Source organism: Rhinopithecus roxellana, chromosome 9 (genome assembly GCF_007565055.1).
Source record: "Rhinopithecus roxellana isolate Shanxi Qingling chromosome 9, ASM756505v1, whole genome shotgun sequence".
Taxonomy (NCBI): domain Eukaryota; kingdom Metazoa; phylum Chordata; class Mammalia; order Primates; family Cercopithecidae; genus Rhinopithecus; species Rhinopithecus roxellana.
Window position 1 is genome coordinate 19,115,742 of NC_044557.1, and position 20,646 is coordinate 19,136,387.

A 20,646-nucleotide genomic window follows, 5' to 3' on the forward strand; every position below is an offset into this window, starting at 1 on the left:
AAATAATTTCTCTAACTTTTTAAATACAGCAATTAGCCATATGGAATTTCTTCCCTGTGAAGTGCCTGTTTAAGATATTTGTTCTTTGTCAAAAGTTTTTTTTTTTTTTTTTTTTTTTTTTTTTTTTTTTTTTTTTGAGACAGAGTCTCGCTCTGTTGCCCGGGCTGGAGTGCAGTGGCCGGATCCCAGCTCACTGCAAGCTCCGCTTCCCGGGTTTACACCATTCTCCTGCCTCAGCCTCCTGAGTAGCTGGGAGTACAGGCGCCCACCACCTCGCCCGGCTAGTTTTTTGTATTTTTTAGTGGAGACAGGGTTTCACCGTGTTAGCCAGGATGGTCTCGATCTCCTGACCTCATGATCCGCCCGTCTCGGCCTCCCAAAGTGCTGGGATTACAGGCTTGAGCCACCGCGCCCGGCCAAAAAGATGTTTAAGACATTTGTTCTTTGTCAAAAGATATTTCTAATCTGACCTTTTCTCTCCCTGTGTTTTCACACTTACGGTATTTGGCAAAGATAATTCTTCCATTATGTTAAGTTATATTTGTATCTTGCATAAGAAATCCTTTCTTATTCAAAGACCATGACTAAATCTTATATAATCCTCTAAAATATTTTTAGTTTTGCCTTTCACATTCAGGTCTTTGTTGAAACAGAAATTGGCTTTTGAATATGCTGTAAAGTAGACAACCAATTTAATTTTTCTGTATGATTTTTCAAATGTTTCAAGAGCTTTATTGAATCTTCTGTCTTTCTGTACATGTCTTCTATGTGACGATGGTTATATATTACACATTTATATATGGTTTTTTTTTTTTTTTTTTTTTTTTTTTCAGACGGAGTCTTGCTCTGTCGCCCGGGCTGGAGTGCAGTGGCCGGATCTCAGCTCACTGCAAGCTCCGCCTCCCGGGTTTACGCCATTCTCCTGCCTCAGCCTCCCGAGTAGCTGGGACTACAGGCGCCCGCCACCTCGTCCGGCTAGTTTTTTGTATTTTTTAGTAGAGACGGGGTTTCACAGTGTTAGCCAGGATGGTCTCGATCTCCTGACCTCGTGATCCGCCCGTCTCGGCCTCCCAAAGTGCAGGGATTACAGGCTTGAGCCACCGCGCCCGGCCTATATATGGTTTTATCTGTTTCCAGGCTCTTGATTAAACTTTTTGGTCTATTTGTCTGTTTATGATAAATTTTGATAGCCTAAATATAAAGCCTTTTCACCTTTTTCCTCATCATAGATGCTTTGGCAATTATTTTTCTTTCAAATTAGCATCCAGTGGTCCCAGCACAATAAAAAAAAAAGATATTTCTTCACTCCACTGTAATGTAATCTTTTTTATAAATTAAATGACTGTATATAAAGGAGTCTCTGGATTCTTTGTTCTCTTCTCTTTGTGTAAATGCTCATTCTTAAACCCTGTCTATTTATCTGTCCAAATGTCATAGTTTTAACTACTATGACTTTATAACAGGTGTTTATAACCAAATTTGTCCTTCAGTTTTAAGGTGTGCTTATTCTTCTTGATTGTTTAAATTTTCATGTGATCTTGGAAACATTATTTTTTCTGTTTTATCTTTTGTTTTATATTCCTCTTTTTTCTTCATTGCCTGTATCTAATTCAATCTACTAATTTATATTATACATTATTCCTCAGTTAAATTCTTTGTGATACATTCTTTTACTCTTCTTTTAGTAGTTCTCTGTGTTAACATATCAAGTCTTAAGTAATTGAATCTATTACAAATTATTCCTACTACCAATTACCGTATGTTTTTAGATCCTTAAATCTCTAACTCCCTTTACCCTCTGCTTCCCCTTCATTTTTTTTTACACATCACAAACCTGTATATTTTTATATCCCCAAGAAGTATTACTATTTTTTATAAAGTCAGTATTCATTTTAATTTAACCAAAATTTACCAATTCTGGTGCTCTTCAGTTCTCCCTACATTTCTGTGCTTCTATCTGGAGCTAATTTTGATATATCTCAGGAATTCTTAATATATTTCTATTATAAGACTGCTTGTTTTAAATAATATGTGTTTTTATTTGTCGTTATATCTTTATTTAATTATATTCCTCCCCTTCCAGTTATATAAAGGTCTAATTGACAGAAAAAATTATATATATTTGCAGCATATTTTTAGATATGTATAGATTGTGAAATGATTAAGTTAATTAACATATCCATCACTTCAAATACTTACCTTCTTTGAGGTTGAGAATACTTGAGATCTAATTTCTTAGCAATTTTCAAGTATAAAACATTACTAACTACACTCAACTTGTTGTACTAAAACTCTCCAGAACTTATTACTTCTAACTGAATATTTCTTCTCTTTAACCATCATCTCCCATTTCCCCACTCTTAGCCCTTAAAAGCCATCATTCTACTCTCTGCTTCTACGAGTTTGAATTTTTTAGGCTCTCCATATAAATGAGATCAGGCAATATTTTTCTTTCTGAACCTGGCTTATTCTGCTTCACATAATGCCCTCCAGATTCATCCAGCCTGTAACAAATGAAAGAATTTCTTTTGTTTTTATGACTGCCTAGTATTCCATTGTGCATATATACCACATTTTCTTTATCCATTTGTCCGTTGACGGCCACTTAAGCTTGATTCCATATCTTGACTGTTGTGAGTGCTACTGCAATAAGCCTGGGAGATGTTTATTACGGATATCTTTTCAACATACTAGTTTTATTTGCTTTGGATATACGCCCAGTAGAGGGATTGCTGAATCTTACACTAGTTCTATTTTTATCATTTTGAGAAACCTACTTATTATTTTCCATGATGGTTGTACAATTTACATTTCCACCAACATTGTGTAAGTGTTCCCCTTTCTCCACGTCTTTGCCAACACTTGTTATCTTCTGTCTTTTTGATGACAGCCAATTAAACAGGAGTAAGCTGTTATCCCATTGTGGTTTTGATATACATTTTTCTGATGATTAGTGATAATGAGAATTTTTTCATATACCTCTTGGCCATATGTGTGTCTTCTTCTGAGAAAGTCTATTTAGGTATTTTGCTCATTTTCAATTTTTTTTTTTTTTTTTTTTTTTTTTTTTTTTTTTTTTTTTTTTTTTTTTTTGCTATTGAGTTGTTTTGTTCCTATGCATTTTGGATTTTGATCCCTTATTAGCCGTGTAGTTGACAAATCTTTTCTCCCATTCTTTAGGTTGTCTCTTCGTGGTGTTGATTGTTTCCTTTGCTGTACAGAAGCTTTTAAATCTTATGCACTCCCATTTGTCTAATTTTTGTCTAGTTTTGTTTTTGTTACCTGTGCTTTTGTAGTCATATCCAAAAAATCATTGCCCAGACCAATGTCAAGTTTTTCCTCTTTGCTTTCTTATAGTAGTTTTAGCATCACAACTATTATTGTTAAGTTTTAATCCATTTTGAGTTTTTAATATGGTATGTTATAGGATGCAATTTTGTTTCTCTGCATGTGGGTGTCCAGTTTTCTTTATGTGATTTCGTTGAAGAGACTGTCCTCTCCCCATTGTGTCTTCTTAACATTTGTCAAACACCAACCGACTGTAAATATGTTATTTTATTTCTCTTATATCTATATTGATCCATTGGCCTATATATCTATTTTTATACCAGTACCATGCTCTTTTGGTTACTATGGCTATACAGTATAGTTTGAAGTCAGGTAGTATGATGCCTCTAGCTGTGTTCATTTTGATCAAGATCGTTTTGGCTATTTAGACAAATTTAACTAAGGAGGTAAAAGATCTGTACACTGGAAACTATAAAACATTGTTAAAAGAAATGAAGGAAAACAACAAATAAATAGAAAGATAAACCATGTTCATGAACTGGAAAAATAAATATTGCTAAAGTGTCCATAATACCCAAAGCAATCTACAGATTCAGTGTAAACCCCCTGAAAATTCTAAAGACATTTTTCACATAAATGGAAATAAAAAATGATGCTAAAATTAGTGTGAAACAACTTAACTATATTCTTACAAATTTTTGCTGGAATAAATGCTAAGATGTCTTTGAAAAAGATGTCTTTTGCCTTTTAAATAATCATTCCATTGTTTTCTGGCTTTTGTTTTTCCTTTTCTATTGATGAATTAGCTGAATTATTTGTTAATTTGTTTATTAAGAATTATTTGTTTCTTCAAAAGTGACATCTTTTTTTCTTGAAACTTTAAAGAAACTTTAAAGATCTTTAAAGTTTATCTGGGTTTTTGTTAGTCTTTTGTTTTTCTTTTGATGATATGTTTATATCTGACTTTTATTTCCCTTTATCCTACTTGATTTACATATAGGTTTTTTGATACTGTGTCATAAATTTTGAAAAAAAAAATGCTCTGATCTTCAGAGATTAGCTTAATTTTTTATGTAACTTTGGCAAACAATACTGATGCTTGGGGTGCATTAGTATTAGTTACAACATAGATACAAATCTCTGAGTTTATATTATTGTCAAATGAGACGAATAATTATATAATAAATAAATAGAGTAGAAAGAATGTGAGAAGGTAATATATGCTTGGGCAAAAACTATAGAGCAAAGTTAAAGTACGGTTTAAATATCCTATTCTTTGGTGACTGAACAAGTTGACATTTTAAATAAAATTTTCAAGATAAATCTCAGTAGGAAGTTGATATATAAGCAAAGACTTGAAGTAGATGGAGAGCAATGAACTATGTTGAAGAACTTTCCAGGAATAAAATGGTACAAATATCCTGAGGTCCAACCTTGCCTGCTGTGTTTGGAAAACAGCTAGGAGGATGGAGTAATGATAGAGTGAGTGAAGTCTAAGATGTTTGAATAAAATTTTGAACAAAATCCATACATTTAGAAAGTATCTCTCTGTTTCTCTTGCTCTTTCTGTGTCAACCTACGTATCTATAATTAATAAAATACAATTTTCAAAACAAAAGGTTAAGAAACAATTTTTTTCATTTTATCTTCATTTTTCAGAAATTTTTTATCCCATAATTTTAGAGTTTACAGCTATAATGGCACAGGAATTATGAAACCACTTGACCAAGATTTTCAGGTATGTTTCTTATGATCTCTTTTATTTTTGTCATGTGAGTTTCTATGATCACCTTATTTAGTGTCCACATATTATAAGAGGCTTTGTGGCATAAGTTTAATGTTTTCCTGTTGATGATGTATACTGATGTACTGAGTTAGCCCTATCAAACAGATGATCAACCAAAAAGACATGATTGTAGTGTTTCTAAACTACTTAGAAACATGCTAAGGGCTTATGTATCTTAGGTGATAGGCACTAAATATGTTGTGAAATACATAAAATGAAAAACCATGACTTGTATCAGGAAAGCTAAATCTGAAGAGAAAATAAGAATCAAATCTTCTTTGAACTATGTTCAAGGACCAAATAAGTACACATAAAATGTCACACATGTTTAGGAGTATATTAAATTTTCATCTATTTAGAACATGTAGAGCTTAATTTAATATTATCTATAGTTTGTTATAAAAATAGTAAAGAAGAGTGAATAAAATTGCTGAGATTGCTCATGCCCCCAAAATCATGTTTTTTAACCTCAGCTCTGCTCTACTAATTGCTGTTGTGTTTTCCATTTGCATTCCTGATTTTTATATAGCAACTCAATCAAGTGTTTTGAAAGTAAAGCATGTTTAGAAAGGTTAGGATTTCAACAGAAGAAATAATAGATATGGTCAGTTGCTTTAAGTTTTGCGCAAAAGAGTACACAACTCCATGAGTGTGTGTGCATATGTGTGTTTGTGTGTTTGTGTTTGCATAAATGCGAGAGAGGAGAGAAAGAAGACAGAGTGAGAATCCAAGACAGGGGCAGAGGAGATCACAATATCCCACACCTGTATTTTGCATCATTCTTCCATATATAACTCTGCTTCCTACCTCCCAAGAGGTAACCATGACAGTTAAAAAAAAAAAGCAAGAATGCTACAGAGCATTCAAAGCATCAACAGTCTGAATGTGGTAAGTAGTTGTATGTTGATCTCAAATGTAGTAAAAATATGCTGCCATGAAAATAAATTGCATTTGCCAAGGTTGCAGGCCTACCTCTATCCTAGGAAAAAGCTCATTCAATTCGATTGGGAACAGGTGTATTTATTGGATTATTTATTTTTCTTAAGTCCACACATGATTCCCATTCCTAAAGTCATATTATCTTGATAAATAAAGACTTATCTACAAAAGAAAAAAGAGCCAACTAGATGAGAAAAGGGTTTATTCCCTGCATCCAGAGTAGAACAAGTGTAAGCCATTCATCATTGTCCTGGATTTTGTCATATCTCCAAGACAAACAGATAGTCATCATAATTAAAAGGCAAAATTGCCAGGATGCTTAAACAATCTAAAATGTGTGCACACATAAAAACAGACCTCAGGCCGGGTGTGGTGAGTCACACCTGTAATCCCAGCACTTTGGGAGACCAAGGTGGGCGGATCACGAGGTCAAGAGATGGAGATCATCCTGACCAAAATGGTGAAACCTCATTTCTACTAAAAATACGAAAATTAGCTGGGCGTGGCGGCATGTACTTGTAGTCCCAGCTACACAGGAGGCTGAGGCAGGAGAATCACTTGAACCTGGGAGGAGGAGATTGCAGTGAACTGAAATCACGCCACTGCACTCCTGCCTGGCGACAGAGTAAGACTTCGTCTCAAAAAAAAAAAAAAACCAAAAAACAAAAAACAACAAAACAGAAAAAACAAATCTCAACTCCTCAAATTGTGAAAGGCAGCAATTGGCGGAAATGAAAGAAATAGACAAATAATAAATTATATTTGAAGATTTAAACGTTTCTCTTCCAATAATTAATGAAGTAGAAAGAAACTTCGTAAACTTCTAAACGAAGTAGAAAGAAATTCAGCAAATATATCAAATGTATACACATACTTTTCAAGTGCAAATGTAATATTGAACAAGAAGATACAGTGAAGGCAAACAATGCAAAACTGACAATGATAAAAATAAAAAATAAAAATAAACTAGGAAAGGATATTGGGTAATAAGTGAAGCTTTTTGATTCTTCCATGAAAATTTTATCCTATGCGGCTTAAAAATGACTTATTCATTCATTTTTAAGTTTCTCAATGATATCATATGTTTAAGGTTGATGTAACTTCCTGATTATTCCACAGATTTAGAAATATTATCAACATGGGTATTAGAAACCACATTTGGAAGGAAGGAGATAAAAGCTGTGGAATGTTCAAGATGTTTTTACCTTCATTATATAAGTTTGAAGTACACCCCAATTGGTGATAAAAATAAAAGCATAAATATTTTCATGTAAAATTTTAAATAAGATGGAAATAGAAATACAATGTATTGAGTCGATGAAGTATGGTATTTGGAAAGTGGTACAAACTGAGATTTTAGGTAATCATAGTAGAAAAATGAACTATAAAGCAAAGGTCAATACAAATTCCAGGTGAAATTTGCAAATGAAAACATTTGGATGGAATTGAAAAACATTTCGATGAAATTAAAAATTAACTTTGCTTATTTACCATTATCTACCATGCAACATTGTCAGAAAAGTATGAAAAAAAATAAGTTTTGAAGATGTTTACCTCACTCTAACAACTGAGAATGTCATACTTAATTTAAAACATATAGAAATATGAAAATATACTCATTTTTTATGAATCTGTGGAGAGTACTTTGGAAAACAGAGCCATATGCTCATCTAATAACATTATAAATCAATTTTTGAAACAATGAGTGTTTGATGCATACAAACAAAACACATGTATGTTTTACATATTTGAAAATTGTATCTATAACACAAACCATTCTAATGGAGATATGCGTATTTTATTTTTCAGAATTTCTGCCACTACCAAGGGTATATTGAAGGTTATCCAAAATCTGTGGTGATGGTTAGCACATGTACAGGACTCAGGTTGTAATTTACTGTTTTATGAATTACAAAATAAAATATTTACTTCAAAATTATTTTAAACATTTTAACATAATATTCAGTGGTTCTAAAGTGAGGCATGACTATTGTGGGAAAACTGCAACTCACAAAGCCTGGTATGGAAATACTTACAATGGTTCCTGCCTTTATGCAGAATTATGATTTTTTAAATATATTTGGAAGCCATGAAATATGAATAGCTAGGAAAATGCTAATAGTATTACTACGCGGTGTTACTCAGTAAGTGTGTGGATTCCCAGTAACTTTCTCCTGTTTTATCACCTTAGACTCGGGTTAAAAATGATCTGCATACCATGAAAAAAATAATGCTAAGGGACATTTTATTGGCTTTTCCACAAGGCATTATTTTACTTACTAATTTTTTTTGAATTTTTTAGGGGTTTACTACAGTTTGAAAATGTTAGTTATGGAATAGAACCCCTGGAGTCTTCAGTTGGCTTTGAACATGTAATTTACCAAGTAAAACATAAGAAAGCAGATGTTTCCTTATATAATGAGAAGGATATTGAATCAAGAGATCTGTCCTTTAAATTACGAAGCGTAAAGGTAGGTTAATTGAACAGACTCTATGGTTATTACTATACAGGATTGTAAGCACTGAAATTTATAGTTGATAAATTTTGTATTTACACACCCATAAGCACCAAAACATATAACCACGTGTATGGATACATGTACCAGAAACTTCATAACTTATATCATTAAGCCTTAAAACTAGTTTTGTAATTTTCCAGAACTCTAATCGTGACATTTTCAACTGTTAGTGGCATCTTTTTCCGTAATCTAGACCTTTATTGTCAGCAGATGCACTCTTTTCCCCACAGCCATTATGTTAAAGTTCTGGTGTGACAAACACAAATGTCATCCACATAAACAATGAAGATACATATCTAGGGTCCTGAGGAGAATCACCCCTATCTTGTAAGGGAACTACCTCAGGGGAGGTCATTATATTTTCCTCAAGAGATTCTGAGTTATGTAATTTCCTCATAAAGTAGAGAGAGGTTGCTTCTACTAGCAAACAAGATTCACCAGCATTTAGGAGTTTTATAGCCCCAGCTTCATTAGGGTCCTTCTCTAGGTTCCCACTCCAATTTTCAGGATCCCACTGCTTCCCACTCAATGCTCTCTCTTTAACGGCATACCATGGGAGGTTGGGAATTCAGTTTGCACTGTAATTCATCCACTGACAGGATAAGATTCTGGGTTTGGTTTTCGGTAATCTCAGTTCTGTGGCTATAGGATATAAACATTTATTTCAAGACATACAAAGAAGCTTTTGGGTAATTTACGCATCACTTGAGATGGTAATTGAAATACTTAAGCTTATGCTCTTCTTTCTCCACTTTGTCCAGCAACATTAGGAGCAACCAATCTCATTATATTTGCTAGTTTGGCAAAAATGTTCAAAAGTATCATATACATGGTCACCAAGACCCTTGCCTTCATAAGTGTTTGATCAGAAGTATTCAGTGGTAATATTTTGCCTGTCTCTATTCATCATGCCATGAACTATCTGTTCTCAAAGTAGAAGGCAAATTGCCAAAACCCCAGCACCAAGTCAGAAGATGTCCCCTTAAGATTCTGTTTTCTTGGTACCTCATTCCTGGTACCAACATCTGTATCAGGGTTCTCCAGAGAAATAGAAAACCAACAAGAGATATATATATGTGTGTGTGCGTGTGTGTGTGTGTGTTTTGTACATACAGAGAGAGGGATAGAGAGATTTTATGGAATTGGCTTAGATGATTGTGAAGGCTTGGTAAATCTAAAATCTGTAGGGTAAGCGGGCAGGCTGGTTATCCGAGGAAGATTTGCATTTTAAGATCAACATAGTCTGCTGGCAGAATTCCCTTTTGTTTAGGAAATACTCTGTTTTCTAAAAAAGGCTTTGATAGGTTGAGGTTCACCCACATAATGAAAGTAATGTGCTTTACTAGAGCTTTACCAACTTAAATGTTAATTTTGTCTAGAAGTCACCTTCACAGAGGCATCCAGGGTGATGTTTGACTTAATATCTGGGCACAGGGGCCCACCCAAGTTCACAGGTAAAATTAATTATCACACCAATATCACATCATTTATTCTTATGCTTCTTCTAAATGTTTCATTCTTCAATCTCATTTTGATATATGATACACTTTAATATTTTGTATTGGATGAGGTAGAAATTCAAATTTTTTTCATATCAATATCCAGCTGTTCTCACACCATTTGTTGAAGAGATTATTTTTTCCCCATTGAACATTCTTGATTTTTTTTCAAAGATCAGTTGACAATAAATGGTAGGGATTATTACCACACTTAAAATTATAGTCCATTAATCTTTATGTCTACTCTAATGCCACTACCACATTTTCTTTACTACTGTATTTTTGTAGTAAGATTTGGAATTGATAAGTGTACGTCCTTCAATATTCTTATTTTCCAAGATTCTTTTGGTTATTCTGGCTACTATGCATCTCCAAAAGTATTTTAAAATTTATTTTTAATTCCCATAAAATGGCACCCAGGATTGTGTTGAATCTGTAAATATGAGGAATATTGCTATATTAACAATATTAACTCTATCCATGAGCAGTAGGTAGCTTTTATTTTTTAGATATTCTTTAATTTATTTCTGCAATGTTTTATATATTTAAGTCTAAGTCTTCAGTAAAGCTTCTTTTGTTATTTATAGAAGTTTTATTATTTTAGATGTTATTTAAATTTTTTATCTGTTTCGATTTCTCATTATTAGTATTTGGTAATTAGTGAATTTTCCATATTGGTTTTGTATTCTGCGAACTTGACAAACTTGTTTATTAGTTTTCTGTTGAGCTCTGTGACTTTTTATGAATATGGTCATGCCATCTTGAATAAAGATAATTTATCTTGTTTCTTTCCAATTAGAATATCTCAAATTTCCTTTTCCTTACTTCATTGCCCTGGTTACTACTTCCATTATAATGTTGAATAGAATAGGTGAGAAGAAATATTCTCGTCTTTTCCCACTTTTAGGGAGAAAAGGTTCAGTCTGTCACCCTTAAGCATAATGTTATTTGTAATTTTTTCACAGGTGCCCTTTATCAGGTTAAAAAAGGTTTCATCCAATGTTAGTTTGTTAATGATTTTTGTTTTGTCATTAAGGGATTTTGGATTTTGTCAGATTTTTTTTTCCGCAACATCTGCTGAGATAATAATTTCATTTGTATCGTTATTTTGTTAATGTGGTATTCCGCATTAATTGACTTGATTATTAAACTAACCTTGTATCCAATCTCTCTTTGTTATAGTGCATAATTCCTTTTACCTATTCCTGGGTTCAGTTTGCTAGTGTAATTTTGAAGATTTTTTCATTTATATTTATAAAGAATATTGCTGTGTGGAATTGTTTTCATATGATATTTTTCTCTGTCTTTGGTATCAGGGTGATACAAACTTCACAAAATGAGTTGGGAAGTGTTGTCTCCTCTATTCTGGAAGACTTTGTGTAGGATTGGCTTAATTACTTCAACATCTGTAAAATCCATCTGGGATTGGACATTTTTAGGGAATGATTTTTATTAGTAATTAAATTTTCTCTCATAAGTCTATTATAATTTTCTAATTTTTTTGGAGTCGATTTAGGTAATTTGTGTGTCTATAGAGGTTTTTCTGTTTTATCTATTTATTTCTTGGCATATTGCTGTTTGTAGGACTCCCTTGTAAGTCTTTAAATATCAGTAAGATTTTTAGTAATCTTCTTTTTCATTTCTGATTTTATTAATTTAAATATTTTCTTTTTTGTGTGGTCAGAGTAGCTAATAATATTTTAATTAAAGTGTATCTTTTAAAGCACATATTACTAAGTTTTTAAACATTTTAAATGACATCTGACGATTTTATTTTTGACTGACAGATAATAATCACACTCATTTATGGGATACAGAATGATATTTTGATACGTGAATAAAAGGTGTAATGATCAAATCAGAGTAATTAGCATATTTATTACCTTAAACGTTTATTATTTATTTATGTTGGGAACATTCAAAATTCCCTCCTTAAGCTACTTGAAAACATACAATAAATTATTGTTAACTATAGTCACCCTATGGTGCTATAGAACACTAGAACTTTCTCTTTCTATCTAGCTGTACTTTTGTAACCAATAGCCAGCCTTTCCCCATCCGCTCCTCCCCTGACCCTTCCTATCCTCTCATGACCACAATGTCACTCTCTACTTCTATGAGCTCAACTTTTCTAGTCGTCAAGGTTATTTATTGCATCTACTTTTAATGCCCACACTTATATAATTTAGATTTAATCTACTACTTTGTCATTTCTTATTTGTCTTATATGTTCCTTATTCCTTTATTCTTTCTTCTTTTATATCTAATCTATTTATTTTTTTCAGGGATTTAATCATGCTGTTACATCTTTTTTATTAATCAAGTATGTTTATTTTTCTCCTCTAATGAGCTTTTACATTATATATTGTTTCATATATTTTGTTATTATATATTCTATAAATACAAAACAATTTTTACAGCATAATAATTTTAGTGGTTAGTCTAATTAGGAGTTGACAAACTATGGCCCTCAGGCCAAATCTGGCCCACAGCCTGTTTGTATAAATAACATCTATTACTGCTGTTCTATATATTGTTTATATATACTTTCATATTACGGTGGAAAGTTGAGTAGTTGTGACAGAGACTCTATGCCCTACAAAGAAACTTTATAACCATGGCAGTCATTCTTCATTCTCCTGCCTTCCTGGGAAACTACAAATTTATTGTTTTAGATATAGACTTGCCTATTCAAGATATTTTATATAACTGGAGTCTTACAATATCTTTTGTGACTTCTTTCACTTATAAGGTGGTCAAAGTTCATCAGTATCTCATTTATGTTTATGGCTGAATAACATATGCCTGGGTATAAATATACCACTCATAAGTCGTATAGTCATAAGCTGATGAACAAATTGGTTGTTTCTACTTTTTAAATATTATAATATTGCTAGGAACATTAATATATGTTTTATGTGGATATATGTTTTTATTTCTCAAGGTAGTTACTAAGATTTGAATTGGTAGGTCATAGACAGACTCTGTGTTTCACATTTTGAGTGGCTGCCAGATTATTTGTCCAATGTGGTTGACAATTTTATATCTCCTGAAGGAACATCTGTGGGTTCCAATTCCTCCACATGTATTTATTTATTTATTTATTTTTTATTTTTTGAGACGTAGTTTCACTCTTGTTGCCCAGGCTGGAGTTCAATGGCATGATCTCTGCTCACCGCAACATCTGCCTTCCAGGTTCAAGTGATTCTCCTGCCTCAGCCTCCCGAGTAGCTGGGATTACAGGCGCACACCACCACGCTCGGCTAATTTTTTTCATTTTTAGTTGAGATGGGATTTCACCATTTTGGCCAGGCTGGTCTTGAACTCCTGACCTCAGGTGATCCACCCACCTCAGCCTCCCAAACTGCTGGGATTAAAGATGTGAGTCACTGCGCCTGGCCTCCTGTGCATTTTTTTTTCAATATTTGTCATCAGTCATTTTGATTATAGCCATCCTATTATATGTGAAGTGATATCTAATTGTGGTGGAAGTATTTAAAACTTTAGAAGTTTTACTTTGTGCTATCTTTTTTTGTTTTATTTTGTTTGTTTAAAAATAAAAACATATATGCTTTTATTCTTACACATCATATACTTCATAGGACTACTACTACTATTATTACTCACATTATTGTTTTAAATAATTCATATATTTTCTCATTCTGTTCATTCCCTCATGCTGTTTTATGCTGTCATCACTTTTGAAAATAAAAATTATTATCATTTAAGTATTCTTTCTGCTGTATTTAAAAAGTCATAAAGTTATTCATTTGTTTTGATTAAAAATTTCATATAATTCCCTGCCCCATTTCCCAAAATACCGAGAAGCTTCTACCAGGAAGTGCTTACCAAGTTGATTATTAAGTTCATTTACAAAATGTGAACAAATAAGCACATTCAAAGAAACACCTGAAAATGTAGAGCAGTGGGGAAATCACAGTTCTCAACCATCTGTATTCCTATCCTTCCTAGACCTTCTATTTCATTTTATTTGCTAGCCTCATTTTGTCCTCCTCCTACTTCCAACATAAAAATGTAATTCCTAAATTTGAATATCTATTATTTTCTCTCACTTAACTTCCATTCTCATAATTCTAAACAGAAAGATCCTATAACCTTATTCCATTAATCATTTTATTATATGTAATATTTTGAATTATCATCTATGGTTCCTTCATTATATGAACATAATCATATCTCCTTAATACTAAAAATAGATTTTAAAATAAACAAAATAAAATCGAATCTATTATATACCTACCACTTTCCATTTCTTCACATACCAGCTTTGCATTAGAGTAAGTGGAACTATCCATCCTGGTATCTCACTAACTATTAATTTCACAAAAATGCAGTTTTTGTCTCCACAAATAATCAGTGGTGATCCGTTGTTAAATTGGCTTTTTGAAATATTGAGATACATTTTTAAAGAGTGAAAGTAAAAATTCCCTAGAACTTTGTAGTCATCTTAATTTTCTGCAATAATGCTGTCTCCTGCTTCTCATTCTTTCTTACTTTTTCTGACTTTTCCTTATACATTCACATTTTAAATATTGATATTTGCTGTGTTATATCTCATGCTTGAGCTTGTTAACATCATATATTATATATATATAGTACATATATATCTTTTATATATATATATATATATATATATATATATATATATATAGTTCTATGGCTTTACCTATTGTGACCTACAGATATTCACTCCCAGTCCAAATTTTCTCCTGAGTTGATAATGCAATATAGGACATGTTGGTTGTTCAATTGAAACACACACACAGACACCTGCATCCACACACCCCGTATCTATCTATCTATCTATCTATCTATCTATCTATTTATTGATTAGTCAGTCATCTACATTTTCCTGCCAACTTCCTGAATATTTTTACCAAAGACCTTTGATGTTTTAAAATCTGAATATTTAATTCATACATATTGCAAGTGGATCAGTGTACTACTGTGTGTTCTCTGATATTTCTAGCTAGATCCAATTCCTTAGTCTTTATTTGGCCAACGCAACCTTTGTCCTGAACTTGGAGTCCTCTTTCAATATCATATATGTAAGCATTTTTGTCTCCTTCTAGGGCTACTTTGTCTTAATAAAATGGCATGGATTTTGTGGATTTTTTTTTTTTTTTCTCTGAGACAGAGTCTTACTCTGTCATACAGACTGGAGTGCAGTGGCGTGATCATGCCTCACTGCCACCTCTGCCTCCCAGGTTCAAGCGATTCTCCTGCCTCAGCCTCCTGAGAAGCTGGGATTACAGCTGTTAGCCACAATGCCCAGCTAATGTTTTGTATTTTCAGTAGAGACAAGGTTTCACCATGATGGCCAGGCTGGTCTCGAACTCTTGGCCTCAAGTGATCCACCCACCTCGGCCTCCCAAAGTGCTGGGATTACAGGTGTGAGCCACTACGCCTGGCCTGTGGATTTTTTTTTTTTTTTTTTTTTTTTTTTGAGACGGAGTCTCGCTCTGCCGCCCAGACTGGAGTGCAGTGGCCGGCTCTCAGCTCACTGCAAGCTCCGCCTCCCGGGTTCACGCCATTCTCCTGTCTCAGCCTCCCGAGTAGCTGGGACTACAGGCGCCCGCCTCGTCGCCCGGCTAGTTTTTTGTATTTTTTAGTAGAGACGGGGTTTCACCATGTTAGCCAGGATGGTCTCGATCTCCTGACCTCGTGATCCGCCCGTCTCGGCCTCCCAAAGTGCTGGGATTACAGGCTTGAGCCACCGCGCCCGGCCATTTGCATAGATTTATTTAATTTATTTTATTATACTTTAAGTTCTATGGTACATGTGCACAACATGTAGCTTTGTTACATATGTATACACGTGCCATGTTGGTGCGCTGCACCCATTAACTCATCATTTACATTAGGCATATTTCCTAATGCTATCCCCACCCCCAACCCCACGACAGGCCCCGGTGTGTGATGTTCCCCACCCTGTGTCCAAGTGTTCTCATTGTTCACTTCCCACCTATGAGTGAGAACATGTGGTGTTTGGTTTTCTGTCCTTGTGATAGTTTGCTGAGAATGATGGTTTCTAGCTTCATCCATGTCCCTACAAAGGACATTAATTCATCGTTTCTTATGGCTGCATAGTATTCCACCTGTGTATATGTGCCACATTTTCTTTACCCAGGCTATCACTGATGGACATTTGGGTTGGTTCCAAGTCTTTGCTATTGTGAATAGTGCCTCAATAAAAACAGTTGTGTGGCCGGGGGCGGTGGCTCAAGCCTGTAATCCCAGCATTTTGGGAGGCCGAGACGCGCGGATCACGAGGTCAGGAGATCGAGACCATCCTGGCTAACACGGTGAAACCCCGTCTCTACTAAAAATACAAAAAACTAGCCGGGCGAGGTGGCGGGCGCCTGTAGTCCCAGCTACTCAGGAGGCTGAGGCAGGAGAATGGCGTAAACCCGGGAGGCGGAGCTTGCAGTGAGCTGAGATCCGGCCACTGCACTCCAGCCTGGGCGACAGAGCGAGACTCCGTTTCAACAACAACAACAAAAAAAAAACAAAAACAAAAAACAAAAAAAAAAAACAGTTGCGCATGTGTCCTTATAGCAGCATGATTTATAATCCTTTGGGTATATACCCAGTAATGGGATGGTTGGGTCAAATGGTAATTCTAGTTCTAGATCCTTGAGGAATCGCCACACTGTCTTCCACAATGGTTGAATTAGTTTACAGTCCCACCAACAGTGTAAAAGTGTTCCTATTTCTCCACATCCTTTCCAGCACCTGTTGTTTCCTGACGTTTTAATGATTGCCATTCTAACTGGTGTGAGATGGTATCGCATTGTGGTTTTGACTTGCATTTGTCTGACGGCCAGTGATGATGAGCGTTTTTTCATGTGTCTGTTGGCTGCATAAATGTCTTCTTTTGAGAAGTGTCTGTTCATATCCTTTGCATACTTTTGATGGTGTTGTTTGATTTTTTTCTTGTAAATTTTGTTTAAGTTCTGTGTAGATTCTGGATATTAGCCCTTTTCTGATGGGTAGATGGTAAAACTTTTCTCCCATTCTGTAGGTTGCCTGTTCACTCTGATGGTAGTTTCTTTTGCTGTGCAGAAGCTCTTTAGTTTAATTAGGTCCCATTTGTCAATTTTGGCTTTTGTTGCCATTGCTTTTTGTGTTTTAGTCATGAAGTCGTTGCCCATGCTTATGTCCTGAATGGTATTGCGTAGGTTTTCTTCTAGGGTTTTTATGGCTTTAAGTCTAATATTTAAGTCTTTAATCCACCTTGAATTAATTTTTGTACAAGGTGTAAGGAAGGGATCCAGTTTCAGCTTTCTACATATGGCTAGCCAGTTTTCCCAGCACCATTTATTATATAGGGAATCCTTTCCCCATTTCTTGTTTTTGTCAGGTTTGTCAAAGATCAGATGGTTGTAGATGTGTAGTATTATTTCTGAGGCTCTGTTCTGTTCCATTAGTCTATATCTCTGTTTTGGTGCCAGTACCATGCTATTTTGGTTACTGTAGCCTTGTAGTATAGTTTGAAGTCAGGTAGCATGATGCCTCCAACTTTGTTCTTTTGGCTGAGGATTGTCTTAGCAATGTGGGCTCTTTTTTGGTTCCATATGAACTTTGAAGTAATTTTTTCCAATTCTGTAAAGAAAGTCATTGGTAGCTTGATGGGGGTGGTATTGCATCTATAAATTACCTTGGGCAGTATGGCCATTTTCACGATATTAATTCTTCCTATCCATGAGCATGGAATGTTCTTCCATTTGTTTGTGTCCTCTTTTATTTTATTGAGCAGTAGTTTGTAATTCTCCTTGAAGAGGTCTTTCATATCCCTTGTAAGTTGGATTCCTAGGTATTTTAGTTCCTTTGAAGCAATTGTGAATGGGAGTTCACTCATGATTAGGCTCTCTGTTTGTCTGTTATTGGTGTATAGGGATGCTTGTGATTTTTGCACATTGATTTTGTATCCTAAGATTTTGCTGAATTTGCTTATCAGCTTAAGGAGATTTTGGGCTGAGACAATGGGGTTTTCTAAATATGTAATCATGTAATCTGCAAACAGGGACAATTTGACTTCCCCTCTTCCTAAATGAGTACCCTTTATTTATTTCTCCTGCCTGATTGCCCTAGCCAGAGCTTCCAACATTATGTTGACTAGGAGTGGTGAAAGAGGGTATCCCTGTCTTGTTCCAGTTTTCAGAGGGAATGCTTCCAGTTTTTGCCCATTCAATATGAGACTGGCTGTGAGCTTGTCATAAATAACTCATTATTTCGAGATACGTCCCATCAATACCTAGTTTATTGAGCGTTTTTAGCATGAAGGGCTGTTGAATTTTGTCAAAGGCCTTTTCTGCATCTATTGAAATAATCATGTGGTTTTTGTCTTTGGTTCTGTTTATATGCTGGATTACATTTATTGAATTGCATATGTTGAACCAGTCATGCATCCCAGGGATGAAGCCAACTTAATCATGGTGGATAACCTTTTTGATGTGCTGCTGGATTTGGTTTGCCAGTATTTTACTGAGGATTTTCACATTGATGTTCATCAGGGATATTGGTCTAAAATTCTCTTTTTTTGTTGTGTCTCTGCCAGGCTTTGGTATCAGGATGATGCTGGCCTCATAAAATGAGTTACGGAGGATTCCTCCTTTTTCTATTGATTAGAATAGTTTCAGAAGGAATCGTACCAGCTCCTCTTTGTACCTCTGGTAGGATTCAGCTATGAATCTGTCTGGTCCTGGACATTTTTTGGTTGGTAGGCTATTAATTATTGCCTCAATTTCAGAGCCTGTTATTGGTCTATTCAGGGATTCAACTTCTTCCTGGTTTAGTCTTGGGAGGGTGTATGTGTCCAGGAATTTAGCTATTTCTTCTAGATTTTCTAGTTTATTTGCATAGAGGTGTTTATAGTATTCTCTGATGGTAGTTTGTATTTCTGTGGGGTCGGTGATGATATCCCCTTTATCGTTTTTTATTGCAACTATTTGATTCTTCTCTCTTTTCTTCTTTATTGATCTTGCTAGCAGTCTATCTATTTTGTTGATCTTTTCAAAAAACCAGCTCCTGGATTCATTGATTTTTTTGAAGGGTTTTTGTGTCTCTATCGCCTTCAGTTCTGCTCTGATCTTAGTTGTTTCTTGCCTTCTGCTAGCTTTTGAATGTATTTGCTCTTGCTTCTCTAGTTCTTTTAATTGTGATGTTAGGGTGTCAATTTTAGATCTTTCTTGTTTTCTCTTGTGGGCATTTGTTGCTAAAAATTTCCCTCTATACATTGCTTTAAATGTGTCCCAGAGATTCTGGTATGTTGTATCTTTGTTCTCATTAAAGAACATCTTTATTTCTGCCTTCATTTCATTATGTACGCATTAGTCATTCAGGAGCAGGTTGTTCAGTTTCCATGTAGTTGAGTGGTTTTGAGTGAGTTTCTTAATCCTGAGTTCTAGTTTGTTTGTACTGTGGTCTGAGAAACAATTTGTTATAATTTCTGTTTTACATTTTCTGAAGAGTGCTTTACTTCCAACTATGTGGTCAATTTTGGAATAAGTGCAATGTGGCGCTGAGATTTCTGTAGATGTCTTATTAGGTCTGCTTGGCACAGAGCTGAGTTCAATTCCTGGATATCCTTGTTAACTTTCTCTCACGTTGATCTGTCTAATGTTGACAGTGGGGTGTGAAAGTCTCCCATTATTATTGTGTGGGAGTCTAAGTCTCTTTGTAGGTCTCTAAGGATTTGCTTTATAAATCTGGGTGTTCCTGTATTGAGTGCATACATATTTAGGATAGTTAGCTCTTCTTGTTGATCTCTTTACCATTACATAATGGCCTTCTTTGTCTCTTTTGATCTTTGTTGGTTTAAAGTCTGTTTTATCAGAGACTTGATTGCAACCCCTGCTGTTTTGTTTTGTTTTCCTTTTGCTTGATAGATCTTCCTCCATCCTTTATTTTGAGCCTATGTGTGTCTCTGCACATGAGATGGTCTCCTGAATACAGCACACTGATGGGTCTTGACTCTTTATCCAATTTGCCAGTCTGTGTCTTTTAATTGGAGCATTTATCCCACTTACATTTAAGGTTAATATTGTTATGTGTGAATTTGATCCTGTCATTATGATGTTAGCTGGTTATTTTTCCCATTAATTTATGCAGTTTCTTCCTAGCATCAATGGTCTTTACAATTTGGCGTGTTTTTGCAGTGGCTGGTACCAGTTGTTCCTTTCCATGTTTAGTGCTTCCTTCAGGAGCTCTTGTAAGGCAGGCCTGGTAAAAGAGAGAATAATATGAATAGCTTGGAACCAATGAAAATATGGAGAATGGAAGATAGAGGAAAGTTGTTTCCCAAGTAAATTAAATAATTGATTAAGTTCAGAAAAGTGACAAATAGATGAAAAAGATTTTGTGATATCTAGTGTTGCTTATATTATCTGGTTTTATTTCTATATGCAAAACTGTTTTTTTAAATATTTAGTTCATTAATAGTAGTGATATGCACTAGAAATACTTAAGTAATTCTGTAATTTTGATGTAAAATGTGTGGATTTTTTCAGCTGCAGAAAGATTTTGCAAAGTATATAGAAATGCATGTTGTAGTTGAAAAACAATTGGTAAGTATATTCTGATTTATTTATGT

At 34.5% G+C, this 20,646-nt stretch overlaps 1 protein-coding gene across 2 annotated transcripts in view; it reads left to right on the forward strand.

Annotated features, from left to right (window-relative positions):
* Positions 1-20,646, forward strand: part of ADAM2 (ADAM metallopeptidase domain 2) — a 103,062-nt gene that overhangs the window by 8,629 nt on the left and 73,787 nt on the right. The window contains exons 4-7 of one of the 2 annotated variants that reach the window (XM_030937878.1): positions 4,948-5,026; positions 7,823-7,899; positions 8,316-8,484; positions 20,564-20,620. In XM_030937878.1, the coding sequence (XP_030793738.1) occupies positions 4,948-5,026; positions 7,823-7,899; positions 8,316-8,484; positions 20,564-20,620 (382 nt within the window). The remainder of the gene's footprint in view (positions 1-4,947; positions 5,027-7,822; positions 7,900-8,315; positions 8,485-20,563; positions 20,621-20,646) is intronic. The other variant, XM_030937879.1, reaches the window with a different exon arrangement.